The sequence below is a fragment of the Athene noctua genome, chromosome 5 (genome assembly GCF_965140245.1).
Source record: "Athene noctua chromosome 5, bAthNoc1.hap1.1, whole genome shotgun sequence".
NCBI classification, from domain to species: Eukaryota; Metazoa; Chordata; class Aves; order Strigiformes; family Strigidae; genus Athene; species Athene noctua.
Genome location: NC_134041.1, coordinates 64,050,917 through 64,069,461, shown reverse-complemented (window position 1 = coordinate 64,069,461; position 18,545 = coordinate 64,050,917). Strand labels below are relative to the sequence as shown.

The 18,545-nt window shown below is 37.9% G+C and overlaps 1 protein-coding gene across 1 annotated transcript in view; it reads right to left on the bottom strand.

Moving 5' to 3' along the window:
• Nucleotides 1-18,545, bottom strand: part of EDRF1 (erythroid differentiation regulatory factor 1) — a 28,568-nt gene that overhangs the window by 4,331 nt on the left and 5,692 nt on the right. Inside the window, exons 7-24 of the mRNA XM_074907943.1 lie at nucleotides 18,154-18,255; nucleotides 17,740-17,861; nucleotides 16,661-16,772; nucleotides 15,828-15,975; nucleotides 15,645-15,753; nucleotides 15,208-15,319; nucleotides 10,776-11,036; nucleotides 9,238-9,309; nucleotides 8,976-9,126; nucleotides 6,530-6,718; nucleotides 5,270-5,470; nucleotides 4,674-4,892; nucleotides 3,364-3,587; nucleotides 2,776-2,934; nucleotides 2,346-2,495; nucleotides 1,554-1,707; nucleotides 1,159-1,274; nucleotides 240-394 (exon numbers count right to left, since the gene is read on the bottom strand). Of these exons, the coding sequence (XP_074764044.1) occupies nucleotides 240-394; nucleotides 1,159-1,274; nucleotides 1,554-1,707; nucleotides 2,346-2,495; nucleotides 2,776-2,934; nucleotides 3,364-3,587; nucleotides 4,674-4,892; nucleotides 5,270-5,470; nucleotides 6,530-6,718; nucleotides 8,976-9,126; nucleotides 9,238-9,309; nucleotides 10,776-11,036; nucleotides 15,208-15,319; nucleotides 15,645-15,753; nucleotides 15,828-15,975; nucleotides 16,661-16,772; nucleotides 17,740-17,861; nucleotides 18,154-18,255 (2,756 nt within the window). The remainder of the gene's footprint in view (nucleotides 1-239; nucleotides 395-1,158; nucleotides 1,275-1,553; nucleotides 1,708-2,345; nucleotides 2,496-2,775; nucleotides 2,935-3,363; nucleotides 3,588-4,673; nucleotides 4,893-5,269; nucleotides 5,471-6,529; nucleotides 6,719-8,975; nucleotides 9,127-9,237; nucleotides 9,310-10,775; nucleotides 11,037-15,207; nucleotides 15,320-15,644; nucleotides 15,754-15,827; nucleotides 15,976-16,660; nucleotides 16,773-17,739; nucleotides 17,862-18,153; nucleotides 18,256-18,545) is intronic.

Sequence of the window (18,545 nt, the reverse complement as noted above, 5' to 3'; positions counted from 1 at the left end):
TGCCTAGATAACCAAGAAACATCCTTACTGAGTGTATTTCTTCAGTTACGTACAAAACCCACAGAAAACGTGCAAAATTTTGATGGCCAAGGCATATCTCAGCTCCTTCTCCATACAGAAGAGTCACCTCCATAACAGAACAGACATCACCCTTTCTTGCATGCTTAGGAGTACGTAGTTTGTATGGATTTATGGATGAGAATCACATCTACACACACACAGATCCGGGTTCAACTTACCCAATTTTTTTTTTGGTTGACGTTAACAATTTAATGGATTGGAGGAGAAGGAATGACATTCTGGACTCAAAAATACTAAGCAGTTTCAATACTTCTTCTTTGTTAAGACCAGCAGAGGGATCGTTAGGTGACGTATTCTCAGCACTACTTTTATCCTTGCTTATCTACAAGATGAGGAAAAAAAATAAAAGCCACTTCACTCAACTCCACCATTTCAGCACGCTTCAGTTAAGTCAGACAAGCACTTGCAGGTCAGCTTAACTCTTTACAGGAGGGTACCAGCACCCCAAGTGCTACAACACCCTGTTTATGAGGCTTCAGCAGTGAGCTCAGACCCACACCGTACACAAGTTACAGCAGCTGTCTATGGTGTATGTATATACTGGAGTATTTAGTTATAAAAACATCAGGACAATAGGGACTTGCCTACTCAATCTATTGCTCAAACTGCCAGCAAGGGATGAACATGTGTCAGCACATATTGCAAGTATTTATTTATTTAGGCATCAAGAACACTATTAACACTAGCTACTGAAAAACTTCCACATTTTAATATTTCAATATTAAATACACTACATAGAGAGAACTCCCATTTATACTGCACATATATTAAGTTCTTTAAGAAAACTTTTAAGGAATAATATGAATTGCAGAGCCCCATTCAGACAGCTGGTCAGTATACATCCACACACAAACATGTGTTAATCCATCTCTGGGTGAAAGGTTTCTGCTATAGTAATTATTTATTTTATCCACTTCCACTAAAGGCTAGAAGTGAACTGCAATAGGTTCAAACCCCGTCCACACTATTTAAGCAACTAGTTCTACTGAAATGTTTATCTTAATTGCCAAATGACCAGTTTTACGTGAACATGAGACACAAGGGAGCAGATTATCAAACCACTTGACTTCCATTTACCTGTTCACTTTCTGCCACAAGCTCATTTTTGATGAGCTGGAACGCACTCTTGGTCTTCACCATTATATCTAGGGCCCCAAACAAAGTCTTTAATTTACCAGCACTGCTGTTCTGACCTAAAAAAAAAAAAAAAAAAAAAAAAAAAGAGGACACAAATGGCTGGTTATAGATTGCAGTTTTATTTCCATCCAAACATTTCAAGAGTTTTCACAAGTAAAGTGTGTACTGTGCCAGTCAACTGAAAACGAGCAAGATAAAAATATGTGTGTCTTGAAGAGAATTTGATCCCGAGAAGCAGATTACTCCTGCTCTTGTATACAAAGTTATCTAAAAATTAAATTAAATAGGTAATGGTAGTTTGGAAAGCTGTTGTAGTAAGACAGAGCCAGACTTACTCGCCATCTGAAATTCTGCAAATGCCACTCTTTCCAGCTGCACACGAAGGAACTCGCAGGGTGCATCCTTCAAGAGCTGGAAAAGCCGTACTGCTTTACTGTAATGAAGATCAGCGAGTACACGGTGTTGCTTCCTCAAATGCTCGTCACCAACCTGCACTCAAGGTAGGGCACACAGTAAGTCACAGGCAGTGAGGTAATCATTGGAGAAAAAACCTGTGTGTGTTGGTACACGAGGTACCAACAATCGTTCCCCAGCTCATTTCAGAACAGTTCATCTAAACATCTGCACGTTTCTAAAACACATCACCAGCCTGACATCGTTGAAGCTACTGTCATTTCATAGCCGATACAAACAACTTCACACCAACTGGAACTAAGTTAACTATAAAGAATGATAACTGGAAAAAAATAAATTTGAAAGCGACATGCAAGTCGGCTTTAATAAATCATATGCTAGCGTTCTAGCAGAAGGCTGTGTGCTTAAGTGTCAGAAGAGTGGCTTGGACACAAAACCAAACCAAAGAAACTATTTATTAGCAATGGCTTCTGTTATGAGATCATGCACCTACTTGGCATAGACAGAACTTTAAAGCCAGAAAGGACAGACTGCTCTTAAATGTAATATTGTCTTTCACAGTGATTTGCAAGTAAACCACCTCACATTTCTTTGATATTTATTCTACCTGTAGTTGGAATATATTTATTTAAATTATTTAACCAATCTCCACACACACTAGATGTGTTAAGCATGGAAGCTCTACAGAAAAACACAACAGTTTGTACTAATACCTGGTTTCTCAGGCAACTGTGGTACATGGAAGCAAGCCTGTGGTGGATGGTTGCAGCCCGATACTGGCAGAGAGGCTGTCGTGCAGACACTGTATCAACATCACAGTATTTCAAGGACTTCATCATGGCTTCACTCACTTCCTTCTCTATCTACAAAATAAAAGATGTGGTGTGATTACTTTGAAACTAGAACACCACTATGTGCACATGTAGGAGTTAAAACTATTTGCAGCACTACTTTTCCATCAAGCAAAACCTTAAAAATGCAAGTGGCTAAACATTTCATGGTTTGCAAGAACTACTTCAGTGAAGTTTTTCAGTCTCATGAAGGTTTACAAGTTATTCCAGTATCAGTTTTCCTCACTGTTTAGTTTTTTCAGGGAGGCAATAGCTTAGTTTACCAGATGGTGTCACAAATGCTCTTTGTTACCTGTTCCTGAGCCTTTCGAGAGAGTGGAGCATAATCCTGCTGTAGCGTTGCCATAGTGAAATACGTAGTAGACAGCTCCCAGTTCACAGAATCCCAAACAGCTGGATGCACATCTCTCTTCCCTAGGGATCTTAATGCCTTCAGATAGTAGTCAATAGCCTACAGGTTATAAAACAATACACATACAAGGTTACTGCTTAAGTTTATAGCAACTGGAAATTAATTTCCCTTCACTTATTGTCAAAGGAAGCATTCAAAAATAATCTGAGTGATCTTCAGTATTTCCCACACATCTGATTGGGTCGTAACTTTAACCAAGCACTTTGACCTCCCTTGTGTGTGTGGTACTGCAGTCTGTTAAAACATCAAGATCTGAACATCACAGCACTTCATGTATCAGAGCAAAGGAATTAAACCTCAACAACAAAACTTAAGCCTGAACAGGAAGGATTAGGATAATATGAAAGCAGGAGAGGTATCCCAAGTTATTACATCAAGACGTACAGTTATTTACAAAGATACTTACAAATATTCTATGGTAAAAGACACATTAGGGTATGGGCCATTCCAAAAATAGTATGATGTTACCTTATTATAATAAAGGGCCTCTTCTGGGGAAAACTCTCTTTTGAAGTCACCTTCGGTTGCACAGTGTGCTTGAGCACAAATTCGCATCAGCCTCCCCGTGTTGCAGAGCAGAAGAGCAGCGTTGGTTGCATCATCAATTGACTCAAAATTCTGAATCCCTTCTTCAAAGCAAGAGAAGCTTTTCTTCCAGAGTTGCTGCTCTGTCGTCGATACATTTTTACTCACTAGGGTTAAGACACAAGGCTTACCATCTCATTCAAATTCTTGAAAGATACTGAAAAAACATTTCCATTATGTTGTTTAGAATTTGCAGGTGGTAAATTATTCTGAAGACCAAATTAATGGAAAATACTCTTAGGAAAACCTCAAACATGTGAACATCGTAATACCTAAAGTGCGCTACTACACATACTATACTTTCAAAAAGATAAAAATACGGATTATTTTTTTATCCACAGTATTGCAGCTATTTCTATAAACTCACAGTATGAAACAAGTAAAAGGGGACGTTTTAGTGAAATTCAGTATTTGAGCTTTGACTTCAGCTACATAGTAGTTCTGCAAAAACACGGAGATTGTGTAAAATTACAAAACCAAAGGTCCAAACCAAAATTCATCAAATATTAATTGGACAAAGATCACCGAAAACAGCTGGTATTTGGGAGACAGCTGTTTATAATGAACCACCAGCACCTGATTTGTTCTAGTTTATACAACTCTCAGTTGTAGACAAGACATTACTGATTTTGCTTTAAAATAAACCCAAACACCTTACAAGGAAGTTTAGGAAAACTCAATTTCCCCAAAACAAACACAAACAAAAAAACCCCAAAACAATAAAACACCCAAAAAAGCAAAAGCAAAGCCTCCAAGGATTTACTTACCAAAAAATTCATAGACTGACTTCACTGAAACTATTCTTATGTTTAAATTAAGCTTATGCTTGGTCACACTGGGCTAAACCAAACACATCAAGAATGGAACACACCCTCCCTTCTGTAACAGGGTTAAGTTTGTCATTTTTTGAGGGCATACTACACACTTTAAAAGAATATCTCCAAAGCTATAGGTTCCATTATCCAGTTTAGTCTCAATTAAGTACAGTGGACAAGTCACAGTAATCTACTGTAGACAAATATTTACAATGGACATTAAAGTTATGTAACATCGATTCAGTAAATACTTTTTTTGTAAAAGTTCTTTAAATGTCTTTATAATCAGAAATACTCATGATTTCCTCACACTATTAGTGAGGATGATCACTGCTGTAGATCTGTGAGATGCAAGAAGTGGAAAAAAAGAATACTTGCCCACTCTCTCAGTCTGCACTGCAGCAGCCTGGTTCATGTAAAACACTCCAATCTCGTTCCTGATATTACCCATCCTCTTTAGCACCTGTATATGCTGCTCTGGATTTTGATTTTTTAAATTACTGAAAAGTAAAATTTCATAAGCTGCCTCGTAACATTTACAGCTGACGGAAAGCTGGCATTCCAAGTCTGTAGACAAGTCCGTAGCCCAGGCAAACACTAAAAGACAAAATGCAAAACCTGAATGTCAAACAGTATTTCCAAACAAATGTAAATCTGCGATAGTCTAGAAAGCCCAGAAAGATGAAAACCCATGTCAGAACAATCCCACAACTTCTACAGATACATAAAATTTACCATTACTTAAACAATCACTGTCTTTAGTTATTTTACTGTTTCAGGCATGTCATACAGTATCTTGACAACCTCTTTATGTATGACAGACATGATAAGCTTTCTCTGAAGAAAACAGAACTGAAGCATAATAAACTCTCCTCTAGAACTGTTACTAGTGCACAGTTTTGAGGAAGCACATGAATTTACTTCTGTTTGTCATATAACTGAATTATGGCAGTTATCTTGTATCAGTATCATACCTTGGCACCTGGATTCTCTGTGAAGACTGTGTAATATTTCCTGATCTTCTTTTGTCTGGTAATTATATTCTTCCAGATATGCTGCTCTGTTGTTTGCATTCTGAGCAAGCATTAATTGGATATCTCCACAAAGTGTTAAACACTGACAAAGAAATACTAATACTTCAGGAAGCATGCTGGCGCAGAGACAACAGTAGGTATCTATTAGAAAAAAAATCCCATGGATGAGGGAGGAGGAAAGAAAAGAATTAAACGTCAAAAGGTTTGACACAGACTGACAACTGTAACTGGTTTTTACATTACCTGTCACATGTATTCTCTATATGCAGACAACACACATTCTTCTAAGAACTAACTTATTTTAAAGTCAGAGTTGCTCTGCACAGCTGACGGTTTCAAAAGAGCAGCTACGTTTATCAGATTCACTGCTCACCTTGGACATTACAAATGCAAATCTCAGGTTTGACTAAAGGAAAACTGACTTGCTACAGATCAACTCAAATGAGACACAGCTTGAAAAATTAATTTCCAAAAGGTACAGTTTAAACTTGATTCTCAAGTCTTTAAAAGACTGAAAGCTGAAGAATGAAAGCTCTGAGTTATTGATAAGCATATTAATGCTCTGTGTTAAGATCAAGTGTTGTTGCTTTATAAGCCTCCTCCTGCCCCAAGACCTACAAATAAGGAAGCAAACCAGCAGCACTACAGTACTAGGCTCATGGCATTTTCCAATTAATTTTCATTATGGTAGTAATATTCTAAACAGCCTGATTTTACTTCCTCTGTTTTCCTTGGTAATACTTGAACATGTATTTCATTTCAGAAGAGCATCCAACTCAGCTGATGAACAAGTTTTGTATTTCTGAGAGTCAGGAATATATTTAAATGAAATGGGAACCACCAGGCATTTCCAGGGAAAAAAACATCTGCTTGAAGTGACAACACTTAGACCACAGAACTCTATCTTGGTCTTGGCACCAGGTCTGACTCTCCCAACTTTAATGCTCCGAAGCTCCAAATCTACGCTCTAAGTTTCCCAATCTGTCAAACTGGGAGCACCTTTCTACCAGAGGCAGGAGTTATTGTTACTACAGTCTTCCCTCCTGAGTAATGAGCTAGACACTCAGTTTAAGTGAACATGCAGTTGTCAGACTTGTCACTGCATGCCACTAGGATAAATCATGCACAAGAGAAGTATTTGATATCATGAAAGATATATACAGGCGATGGCACAGATGACAAATACATTTAGCAACTTACCATGGCACTGTAAAGCCAGCTTGATGTATCGTAATGCTCTCCCGTATTTCTGCAGAACCATAGCAGCATCAGATAGCACATAATAAGCCTTTGACGATTTCAGAATGAGCTGAAGTTTCATTTTATACTGCCACGATCCAGGAATCATTCCTGACTGACTGGAATGCTTACCCTTCTGAAACGAGCCCACTGTAACATGAACAGAACCTCATCAGTAAATCTCATCTCTGCAACATATGCCAGAGGTTGGACACAACTTCATCAGCATGCAGACAGAATGGAAATTGCCTTCTTACAGCTCTGCACAAGCAGAGTTATGCCAACTTGTCTGCCACTACATTTTTCATCTGAAAAATGGACCCAATACTTGGAACTTTTCCACGTACTCCACCTGATAGTGGGATGCTTGAATACAGTGAGCACAGTAACACCACAGCTAACTGCTCAGACTGGAAACAGCTTTGGAGATAGAGGTGCAGTGGCCAAGACTATTCCATTAGGTAGCAGTAGAAAAGAACAGGAAAGCCACAGGCATAATTTGTCACGTTCTCCACCAAATCCTTAGGAGATAGGCTCTGTTTCTGTATGAATAGTCTCTAAGTGAGAAAACCTCCATTTGTGGGTTTAGCCTCCAGCACAGAAGGAAGTGGATAACCTGGTGCTTCCCACAAGGAAAAACCAACATCTTTCACACACTCCTATCAAGACCTCCTCGGAATAAGATTATGAAGGTTCCTCCTTCAATGCCACAGTGTTTACAGAACCAGAAAGAACAAGCTACTGACGTGAGGCATACCAAAGGACAGAAGTTTGTCCTGACCATATTTGCACACAGAAGCGAGTTTCCTGCTTATGTCTAGACAGACCTACAAGGCCTGACTTGCAGCCCACTATCTTCAAGAAGTTCTAGAAGAACTACATGCTTATGTTAGGACAAAGAAACCTAATACACTAACACCTCATGCAGTCAAGGACACAGAATTAACATACACTATTCAGAAATAGTTATCTTCAAGAATTAAGAGCACTTACCCTTTCTATATGGATGTAAATATACACACCTAGCAGAGAAACTACGTAACTTGCGTCACAGAAAACAACCCACATACTGGAGAAACAGAAGTTTCTCCCTTACATTTGGTTGAACTCAATCCTTACAACCTGAACAAGCAGCACCATTGCTACTTCAAGGCACTCAAGCACAGCTCCAGAAATCAACTGAAATTTTATTTTCCTGATCTGTGCAATGTTTATCTCCCACATTCCCCTGGAAACGTTTGTTTCTAAACAGAGAAAGTTAACATTCAGACATTCACATTGCCAGCTGGCAAGCAGCTGCAATGTGTCATCAGTTCCAAGTTGTGAAGGCAAAAGACAAGAGCCTGGCTGCAGGAGAGACAAAATAAGCACACTGTTCCTGCTGAGATGACCTAGGTAAAATTTCTCAGTAGATCTTGGTAAAAATTATTTAAAATTAGTAGATCTTGGTAAAAGTAGATCTTGGTAAAAATTAGATTAACAGGACTCTGGAGAGTGAAACACAATGGAGCTTTCTGATGGAGGTGTTAAATCCTGCAGTCACATACCTGATAAAAACTAAGCAAGCATGCGTCCATCTCTGGGTCACTGACATTCAAGAGACAATCACAAAATTGCAAGAGAAACATGAGAACCCTTAAATGAATGACTCAAAACTCAACTTCCTTATTCTTTAGGGATTTTCAAAGGGGGAAGGGAAGAAAAAGAATAAAGAATTGTAAAAGTATGCAAGACTTCAATTTCTTTCTGGATTATGCTTATATGGCTTCTCACCCTGCAGAGAACTCTGCTACTTTCAGAAGAGTCTTTCCTATACCCTCTTATGGAATTCCAGAGAAAAATAAAATAGACTATAGCCTGAAACTTCAGAAATTTCAGTATTTAAGGAAAGAAAACAGTCTTTATTTGCTGCTTCCTTCCACAACTGTATAGGTGCAAGAACAAAAACAACATCCTAGTTACCATTTTATATGTAATTCAGCAGCAAGAATAACGTTGGAGAAAAACCTGCCAGAGGTAAAAAACTCTTTCACAAAACTTCCAAGTCACAAAAAGAAAAAAAAAGAAGACTGATTTAAAAACAAGCCACACAACTTACAGTGCTCCACACACCAAACCCCAAAATACTAGGCCCTTATGGAAGTCATCTGCAAGCCACAACGAAACAGGGTGCAGTAAAATTATGTGTTTGCTAATAAAAGATGCTTTGATATGCAAAATATGCCAAATGGGCCATTCCTTTCAAATTTAAAAAGGAACAGACCGTTCTCCAATTCTCAGTACACTACTTTTGCTTATACAATTGTGTAATTAGTGACTTCAGTACACCATTTTGATAATCAAAATAAAGTAGCAGCGCTTTTCGTTGGCACTGAAAAAGCCTTATTTGCACAACAATACAACTTACTTTTGTCTAAAAACAACGCTATCTGTTTTTCCAGACACTCAGGACCACCACTGGTGGATTCATCTTCATATTTCAATGGGATTGGAGTGCTGGGGTCAGCTGCAGGAAGGTCACCCTCTTTTTTAACACTGCTGTCAACAGACTTCAAGCCCTACAAGAAGAAGGAATCATTTCACTCACCTTGAAAGCTATATTTAGCAAATACAGGATACGTAATTGGGCACTAGGTCAAACATCTTTAGAAAGTTGATGGTAAACTTACCTCCAGGACATAGCTGAGCACTAGCCTGCAGCGCTCCTCAGTGCCATGGCAGACAGGAAAGGCACAACTTGGCTTCAGTGAGGGGGCAGCAGGGAAGGAATAAGAAGAGAATAAACATTAAAGATATGAAATGTTAAAATTACTGGCTAGAAAACACAAATGAGAGAGAGCACTGAGAAAACCTGTTGCTGGAACATCTGAATGCTACATTATAAAGTGTCACAGTATTTCCTTCCCTTTTCTCAGTGAGCAATTCATATAGCCAGTCACCTACACTTGGTCTCTCCTGGTAATCCCAAAGACAATCAAAGAGGAGATGACTCTCTTCCATAACAGTCATTACAAAAGCGTTCACAGATGGTCCTCAATACAGACTCGGGAAGAGGAGATTTAATACTACACAGAAATAATTTCCTCAGCCTATAAATCAAAGCTGCACTTCCATCTCCTTTGAACACCTCAGTGCCTTGGTTTTGGGGGGGTCTGACTATTTGTGTTTTTTTTGTCAGGGGGGGCTATATAGTTTTCTTCTGGAGTAGAGTAGAAGAAGAAGAAAGGGGAAACTGAGTGCTTCTGCACCTGTACAAGTTGTTCCATTTTCAGCTGATGGATCTTGAAGTGTTAGAAATTAAGACAGTAATAAGTTACAATTTTTTTTAGAAAATCTTGTTCTTTGCTACTCAGCACAGACATTAGAAAAAAAGTCTAGGTTTTGGTCAATAAGACTCATTTCACAATCACATCCCTATATAAGCAAGACAAGCAAAAATATCAGAAAAGTAAAATGCTATGAACAGTTTCTTCACTGATCTTCCCGGTTTCTCATATTCCTCTATTTTGTTTCAATAATAATGCATAGAAAGTGCTGTTAAGGTAGTAGCATTGCACTTCTGCTGATCTGTTTATGAAGCACATGTATGTCAAGGAAGTTTCAGGAATACTAAAGTTACACACCCAGCTGTCCCCTTAGACACAACATACACACATGTGCAGAGTAAAGCTTCATCTCTTTTTCAAAACTGACTATAACCAAAGTTTCAGGGAAATCAAGTTGCTGTATTATGACCAGTTACCTCAGAAAGACAAATCAAAGAGGGAAACCAAAGACCATGGACATGAAGTTGCTGACGCTCCCAGAAAAACAAACATACATTAATATTGCTCCAGAAAAAATTACTAAATAACAGAGGTATCCACAGAAACTTGTGGTCACCTCCAGCTCTTACAATGGCCACAGTTGGCAATATTTTCTTTGCTGCCATAACAGGAATATTTTTCTGTGGCCAGCTATGCAGATTCATGTCACAAAGGACACGAAAGATGTGAAAGATGGCAGGGGAAAAAAATCTACATTAAACCTGCTATACTGTAAAATTTTAAAATCTTAACTTTTACGAGCAGCTAATGAGAAGTTTCCTTCCCCACTGCCTCATGCTTCAGTTAACCTGAAGACAAAACTAACAGGAAACTGAATTTCAGTAACAAACCTTGCTACATCTTTCAAGAAAACCCTTAAAAAAATCCAAAACTTCACTTACACGTATTCGATGAACAGACTTGTATTTTTCTGGTACTGATAACTCTCCAACAGATTTGATTATAGCCACTGCTTTGTTGTCATCTGGTGGATCAGAACTGTTACTGTAAGAACCGTTTTCATCACTGTCTGGCATTTCCTCCTCTTCCTCGCTATAACTTTCATCAGAATTTCCATTGATAGGGAAGTCCGTACTGTCATCTTTTTTAGGTTCATCCAACTGAAAAAGCTCTGATAACATGTAGTTTGCTGAAGCAATAATCTTTTCAAATAAGAGAAAAAAAATAGCGATTTATTTTCAAGTTAATTTTTTTTCTGAGAGGCAACATCAATCTAATTTTTCTTAGAATAAGGAGTAAACAGTACATGCAAGTATGTATTTGATAACGTGTAAACACAACCCGTACACACACGCAGTATGACCATATGCTCGAGCACTGAATTTTTAACAATATTTAAGAAACCAGTCACTGCAGACACTTTGTCACCTACCCATGTGTGTGCATGCAGCCCTGCAATCAAGCTTGCCCACACTTGGTTGCACAACCCACCTTATAAGGGCTGAGTCTCCTGTTTTACAAGTGAGGGTGTAAAAGTAAAATTGAGAATACAGGCCACCCAGGTCTAAGACAGCTTTGGTTTTTTTCCTTTAAAAGAAAAATAAATAAGGGAAGTTCTTGATCTCCCTATTTACTTCTTTTGAGTGCCACCCGAAAAAACTCCCTGTTTATTCACATCTTTTAAGTTTTACAGATTCCCTCAAACTGCAGCTCTGCTCCTTCCAGATAAGGTTTTACCTTCTCCACTTTTGTTCTAATTCAGGCAAGAAAGGTAAAAATCTGCCATAAGAAAAAAAAAAAAAACAGCAGCTATCTTCTTAGTTGATGATAAGGAGATATTTACCCTTTTTTTTCTCTGGACTGCTGTCACATGGAGAAAAAGGAGGAAGTAATGAAAGCTCTGTACTGGTAAGGCTAAGCATTCGGGAGTCTGCACTTTATTCCTTCCTGCTTCTTCCGTTTATTCCTTTAAGTACTTTAATACTAGAAACTGCTGGAGTTTCAAAATGCATCGATGACTGAGGAGATATTAGATACATGCATTTAAAAGCTATCTGGTAGCAGCAGAAACATCCACAGCACTAAAAATTTAGAGCAGAAATTTCAACTTCTTGAAGACAAAAAAACCCAACCAAACCTGATAACCCAAATTAGATTCCAATTGAAACTCAAGAGGTCAAACCAGACATGAGGGCACAAACAGCATATACTTGTAGAGGTAACTGTAGCTTGCTTTTTATAGCGAGAAAGGAAATAAAACTATACAGTAAGTCAGGAAAAATACAACACAGACTGGGGATACCCTAAACCAAACTGCACTCCCCCCCGTTTCAGTGTGGTTTTATACAGAAATAAGAAGCCTTGAGGCAAGATTTTTCAGCCTCAATTCTTGCCTAACTGCACTATGCAGTCCTGTGCATATCACTCCATAACCTCTCCTCCTTGCACTCAGAAGAGAAGGAACATGAACACCTGGAAGCCAACCCAGTCCAGCATCGTACTAAGACAACAAAATGAGAAATATATATACACCCTACAGGCACACACTTTTTCCCCTCAAATTGCAGAAGTGCTTAGAGAAAAAGGTTATTTTGGAACTATAAAACACTAACAATTAAGCCAGTAAGAATAATACAATAATAATCCTTACAATAAACGTTAAGCCCTTTTCCTTCCACCTCAAGTTTACTTGAAGACTGAACTCTTGCTCAGACAGTTCTCTCACTCCTACCATGAGGAATCTTGACACTAAGAGATGAGTCAAGTTTGCTAAGAAATTTAGATCAGATCCAGTTAAAAAAAAACCCAAACAACCAACAAACCAAAAGAAGCACACAACACCCCTACATGCCTTGAAGTGACCTGGTTTTGGGCACCTGGTCCCTAAATTGGAATGAACAGTTTTATATCAAGTGCTTAGGCCCCACCTTAAATTACTGACTCCTGTGTAGCTCCAGGATTATGCAAACACTTAGTAATAGCTTTCAGGCTTGAACTTTTGGATTTAGGCACTTAAGAAGGATCTGGCTGCCAAAAGACTTGCATTATTGCTTCATGCACAAAGTGATTATGACAGGACATATATTCTAAAACACATTTTTACAGTGAAATCTCTTGCTTTCAAGATGCCTTTTTTCCCCCCCAAATGCTGAGTGACAGTTGAGTGAAGGACTTGCAGTTAACTCCCCTGAAATTCACTTTGGGGATACCAACTCCTGCACTTCCTGAACATTCTGAATGTAGAACAGTGTAAAGAGTAATTTCTAAAAAACACAGCAATAGGGTAGCTGGGCAGTGGAGGGAATAAAAAGAAAAAAGTAACAAAAAAAATTGTGCCCACATTCCTTTCTTCCACTTCCCAACATCCTCTCAACTTCTGACTGTTCGAAAAAGATATTACGTTTAACGCCACTGAAGCCTTCTATTTAGGACAGCACAGGTAATTACAGTTCCTGGTTCTGGTAATAAAAGGCACGTTCTGGCTCCTGGTTCTGCAGGAGTTTAGTGAGACCAGACCACAGCAAGTCCAGCAATTTCATACCAAGAGAACCGAGACAGAAGTTCTCCCCGGGAGCTGCTATACCATGTACGCTATGTTAAGTAACTTTCCATCAGAACACGAACCTTTGGGTATTAGACATTTGGCTGAACTGCCAACCAAACAACATCTTACACTTCTTGGGTATTTTTGGAGGGCTCTTTGCAGAGGTGTTACAAAAAAACCCCAGAAAACTAGTTATTCTACCAGGCTGTTTTCTGAACCAATATACAACTGCTGAGAAGGCAAAGGAGGCCACCACTGTGCAGGGGTATGAATTCAATTAACCAGCTCAAAAAACCACTCTCTCCTGCCCTACTAAAGTTATTTAGGGAGTAAAAAATTCCATATAAGAAAGGGAAAAGGATTCAAGCCCAATCAAGTTTAGAAAAGAATAAAAACCAACTCGTAAAAAACAAGTATTACCTGTCCTAAAAGCTTGTGGATCACAAGAGGCAAACAAAGTAAGGATCTTATGCAACCAAAAAATATAAATTTTTAAGAGCTACTAAGTAGGATTTTGAGAGCTTTCCACAACTTTAATAAGTATTTTGTAGATTCCTTCTAATTTAGTTAATATATGCCATGTCACATCCTGTAATCCATTTTAAATACAATTCTGATTTTTCACACATTTTGAGGATCAATTTTCAGTTGAACGCAGCTTAAACGTACACCACTTTCATGTAAATTAAGTTATATTTTGGATTAGATTTCAGCTTCAGGATAGATATTTCATTTTGAAATTTAGGATATATTGCCTGTAAACAGTAAAAATGTAAAGCTACCATGTCAGTGTACCATAGCCTGCACAAAGCAGCTCCTGCCCAATCAACTATCAAGCCTCCTGCAGTATCCCAGTTTACTTCTTCAGTTCAACAAACTGATACTCCCTTACACCATTCTGAACGTACAGATTTCTCAGTTTAAGCCAATGAAGAGATTGTGAATAGACTTGGTCAAAATCCCAGTGAGAATGCAGCACCTCCATTATCTTCTGCAGCTGTAAGGGAAACTAGTGCATCTGGTAGCAGAAATACTTAAGTTTAAGACATACACACCTTCTTTACCTCCCTAATCTTTAATAAACTACTTATCTTTCAGATCAATTGGATTCCTGTTTTTCTTAGAAGAGAATCAGGTATCTAGAACAACGGAGGTCAACACAGCTTCATCTCCTTTTCATGTCTTACGGCTTCAGGAAGTGCAGAGCATCTCAACGTTACCGAGGGCTGATACAACGGACATTTAATGAAGAGACCAAGAGTTTGAGGTTCCGTTTTCTAACTCTCCCACCCACCAGGGAGCAGCTGAGTTTGGAGGGAAACCCTGGAGACTGTCTGACCCAACTCCTGTGCTCAAAGCATGTTGCTCAAGACAGTGTCCAGACAAGCTTGGAGTATCTCAAAGGATGGAGACTCTATAACCTCTCTGGTTGACCTGTCCCAGCATTCAACCTCCTTTAGAGTAAAAATGTTCTTATATTCACATTTTACAATGTCTAGCTAAGGTCTGCTTCAGTGTCTGTACAGTTCCAAAAGGGGTCTTTGGGAATGAGAACAAAAGAGCAAATGTAATGACAAGTTCCTTTTTAGAACAGGACAGAAGACTCATGCAGCAATGAGGGTAAGCAAAGGCTACTAACTTAAAAAAAAAAAAAAAAATAGCCCAGGACTTCTTTAAACATAAATCAATTTCTAAGTTTATAAATAAATTTAAATCCTCTCCCATGCAAAGGGAGGAGGAAATACCACACAAAATATTACCAGGTATATTACAAACACAGCATTTCTATTATATTTACACAAAGCTACAAGAACACATGTCGTTCTTACTTGAGGATGTCTGCCATTGTCCAGTAATTTAAGGCAATTAAGGAGCAATGTTCTGATAGTGCCATAGTGCTTCTTGTTCTGATTTTTCTTCAGCATCATATTGCAAGCAACTCTAAAAGAAAGTTGAACAAAACAGTAAATCCCCGGAATTTTTTTTTATGCTAGAAGAAATAAAAAAAGCTTTAAACAGTACTAGGGCAAATGTAGATCTCCCAAACTTTATGGTGAGTCTATAAGACTTATTCAGCAAGAGTTTACAGGGAGAAATAGTGAAAAGGAGAAAGTTTGTTTTGATTTAGTGGGACTGAGGCTTACCAAGCTTACGTGTAAAAGTCCTGTTTCATGCATTTTCACTTCATCATAATTTTTAGTCTGTATTCTTAACAGAACCGTACTAAGAACTAATTTTTACAACAAAAATTATTAAAAAAACTCACTTGTATAGAAGAATTGCCACTGGCATTGTGAAAGGGTTTTGGTATTTGTCTTCTGTCTCTTCACAAAGGGTGGTTAGGTCATAGAGCTTTACTATATCACTCCCACTTGCTGAAAGATAAGACCTTCCATTAATCAACATGACATTAACATAAATCTTTCCAAATGGATCTAAATCTACTTACCCTTAAATAACCAGTAAGTATGTCCTTCTTTGGTGCAATTTGATTTCAGAAAAGATAAGATATTTTGAGCAATATCTTTTATCACTTTGGTAGAAAAATTAGAGTTTTCCAAATTGGGAATATCTTCTGTCTTGATCATTTCATATTTCTGTAAGGAATGTATGTTAAAACTCAAGATTAGGAGGCTTTTCTGCCACCTACCCCCCTAAATCTATAAATCAGTGTCTCTATCAACTGCTAAAAGAAACAAATGCTACTATTATGAAACAGTGTGATGAAACTTCGAGTTAGCTTCTATGATTTTCTTTGAAAGCAAGCACATCTTGATTACATTACTCAATAAAAGCTTCAAAGAGGATTCACTTCTGTGATAAACATGGTCAATGGAGAAAAAAAGGTGACAAAAATGGTGAAGGTGCAACATCTACCTACTCCTTCAATGAAACCGTCAGCCTAGTAACTATATGCTACCAGGTACAACTCAGCTGGTATGCATGGTTTAAAAAGAGGTTTAAAAAGTACGCATTTATCTTGGCAAATGAACAATACAGATTTTAAGATGCAAGAAACTGACGTATCTGCTGCTACATTTTTTATTTTTGCTTTCCCTCATACAACAGGGGAAGAACTAATCTTGCATGCATGGAAGGGAGGAAAAAAAAAACACCTCACAACACTATTTTTGGATGACTCTTGCAAGCTGAGTAGATGCTTCTCATTCTGCAATAAAGGATTTTTGTAATCTTTTTGTCAGAACAGTAAAACCAGACCTGGAGCAACTTCAGAAACTGAAGAATGGATTAACTAGGCATAATGCAAAGAGCCAGACTTACCTGAACAATTCCATTAACATGAAAGCACATCACAAGCTCTGGTACGTTGCATATTAAGTTGTCCAACCAATAGTCAATTCCTGTTAGCACATTTATTGGCTTGTTGTTATCCCTAAAGACAGATATTTCTAGTGTTATTTAAGCCTTTATTTACTCTTCAGAAAAACTGAGGGATGTTTACTAATAGGATTTAGGTTTAAGTCACCCAAGATTGGATGGGTATTAAAACAATACATACTACAAAAATAACCGTTACAAAGAGGCAAACAATGTTATATCAAGCAAAACAGATGTACTGATCTCTCCAATGGAATACACTCAGCAATTTTGAATTTCTGCCTACACTTACACTGAAACTTCAACAAGTTTCAGATATCACGCTATTACCAAGATAATAAATACTTAAGAACTTCTAAAGGAAAAGCAGTATTAGCTGCAACTAATTATAGCACAAGCCTTCTCCCAGACAATTCCTTGCAAAGCAAGGTACTGTTAATTCCTAGGTGTCTCTTAAAAGGGTGACAAATACACCAAACAAGTTTCAAGTTTTTGCTCATTCTCTGCCTATGCATAAGCAGGAACACAAAGACTGGGAATCAAGTGATCTATGTAAAGTATTAGTGAACAGTAAGACAGTCTGAACTTAAAACTACTGTAGACACAAGTTTTAAGTACTTATGCCCAACTAGTAGTTACTGAAATTCAGAATCCCCGTGGGAGAAATATTATGGCCTTCTTTTATAAAAGTAGCAATACAGTGAATGTAAGGACTAGATGTATAGAGATGTTTTAACACTCACATTCACACTGAAGTCAGGAAAGCAAATAAAGATTTAGTGAGAGAGCCAGAAAAATCAGCAGAGCACCACAAGTCCCAGTGCAGCAGCACAGCATTGGGACTGCCTCTGTTTTCCCACACTTTACAATGCCATCAACATTTAAGTCAAAAGCATGAATTTTATTCTTTAAACTGCACATAAAAAAAAGAGTTAACCAAACATAATGCAGAGAGCTAAATAGGAAGCAAAGCAAACGTTAGTCAAGGCTAGAATATACCTCTCATTAACTTCAAAACTCACCTGAGACGCAAGCTCACAGCAGGGTATCTTCCACCTCCAAATATAGGCATGTTTGATCCTACTAACATGTGGATATCTTCAAAGGTCCACAAGATATTACGAACAAAGTCATTTTTAAGTCCCTTCATTAAGAGAAAAAAAAAAAAGTCTATAAATCACTAATATAAAACTTGTTGTCTATGACATTCTGTGGAATTATGAGAAAGCAAGAAGCAGAAGCAGCAAATAAAAGACAGCACACGATGAACTATGCTACGCATTCACATTAACTTAAAAAGACTGAGATCACAGATGCCACAAAAGCTACTTCTACAGGGGACTTAGTTTTTCTTAGTTCCAATTTAGACCAAATTTTTAAATGTTTGATTAAATTGGGGGTTCAGTGTTTGAGCTCAAATTTCACATATAGCATACCTGACTGTTTTCCCCGTCATTGAACAAAGTAGTCAGGTTTTGTTCTTTGGGGGCTGAGGCCACATGCCCCACTATATATGAGGGTTCAAGAGGCACACTTCCCTGTGAAAAGCACAAGGATAAGGAGTGATTCTCCTGCTGAGGTAAAGTTAGGCCATTAAAAAAAAAAAAAATTTATATAACAAAAGCATATCAGGGAAAAACCTTTACCCCTAACATCTTCAAATAAATATGTATTGAACTACAAAATGTCTCTAGTCAGTGACTAGAATGCTCCTTTTCTATAGCTAGTACGAAAGTTTTGTACTTTATATTCCCAGACCCTTTGGAAAGGAAATCAAAGTTTTTACAGAAATTCTTTATTACCTCAGGGTCAGCACCAGATTATCAGT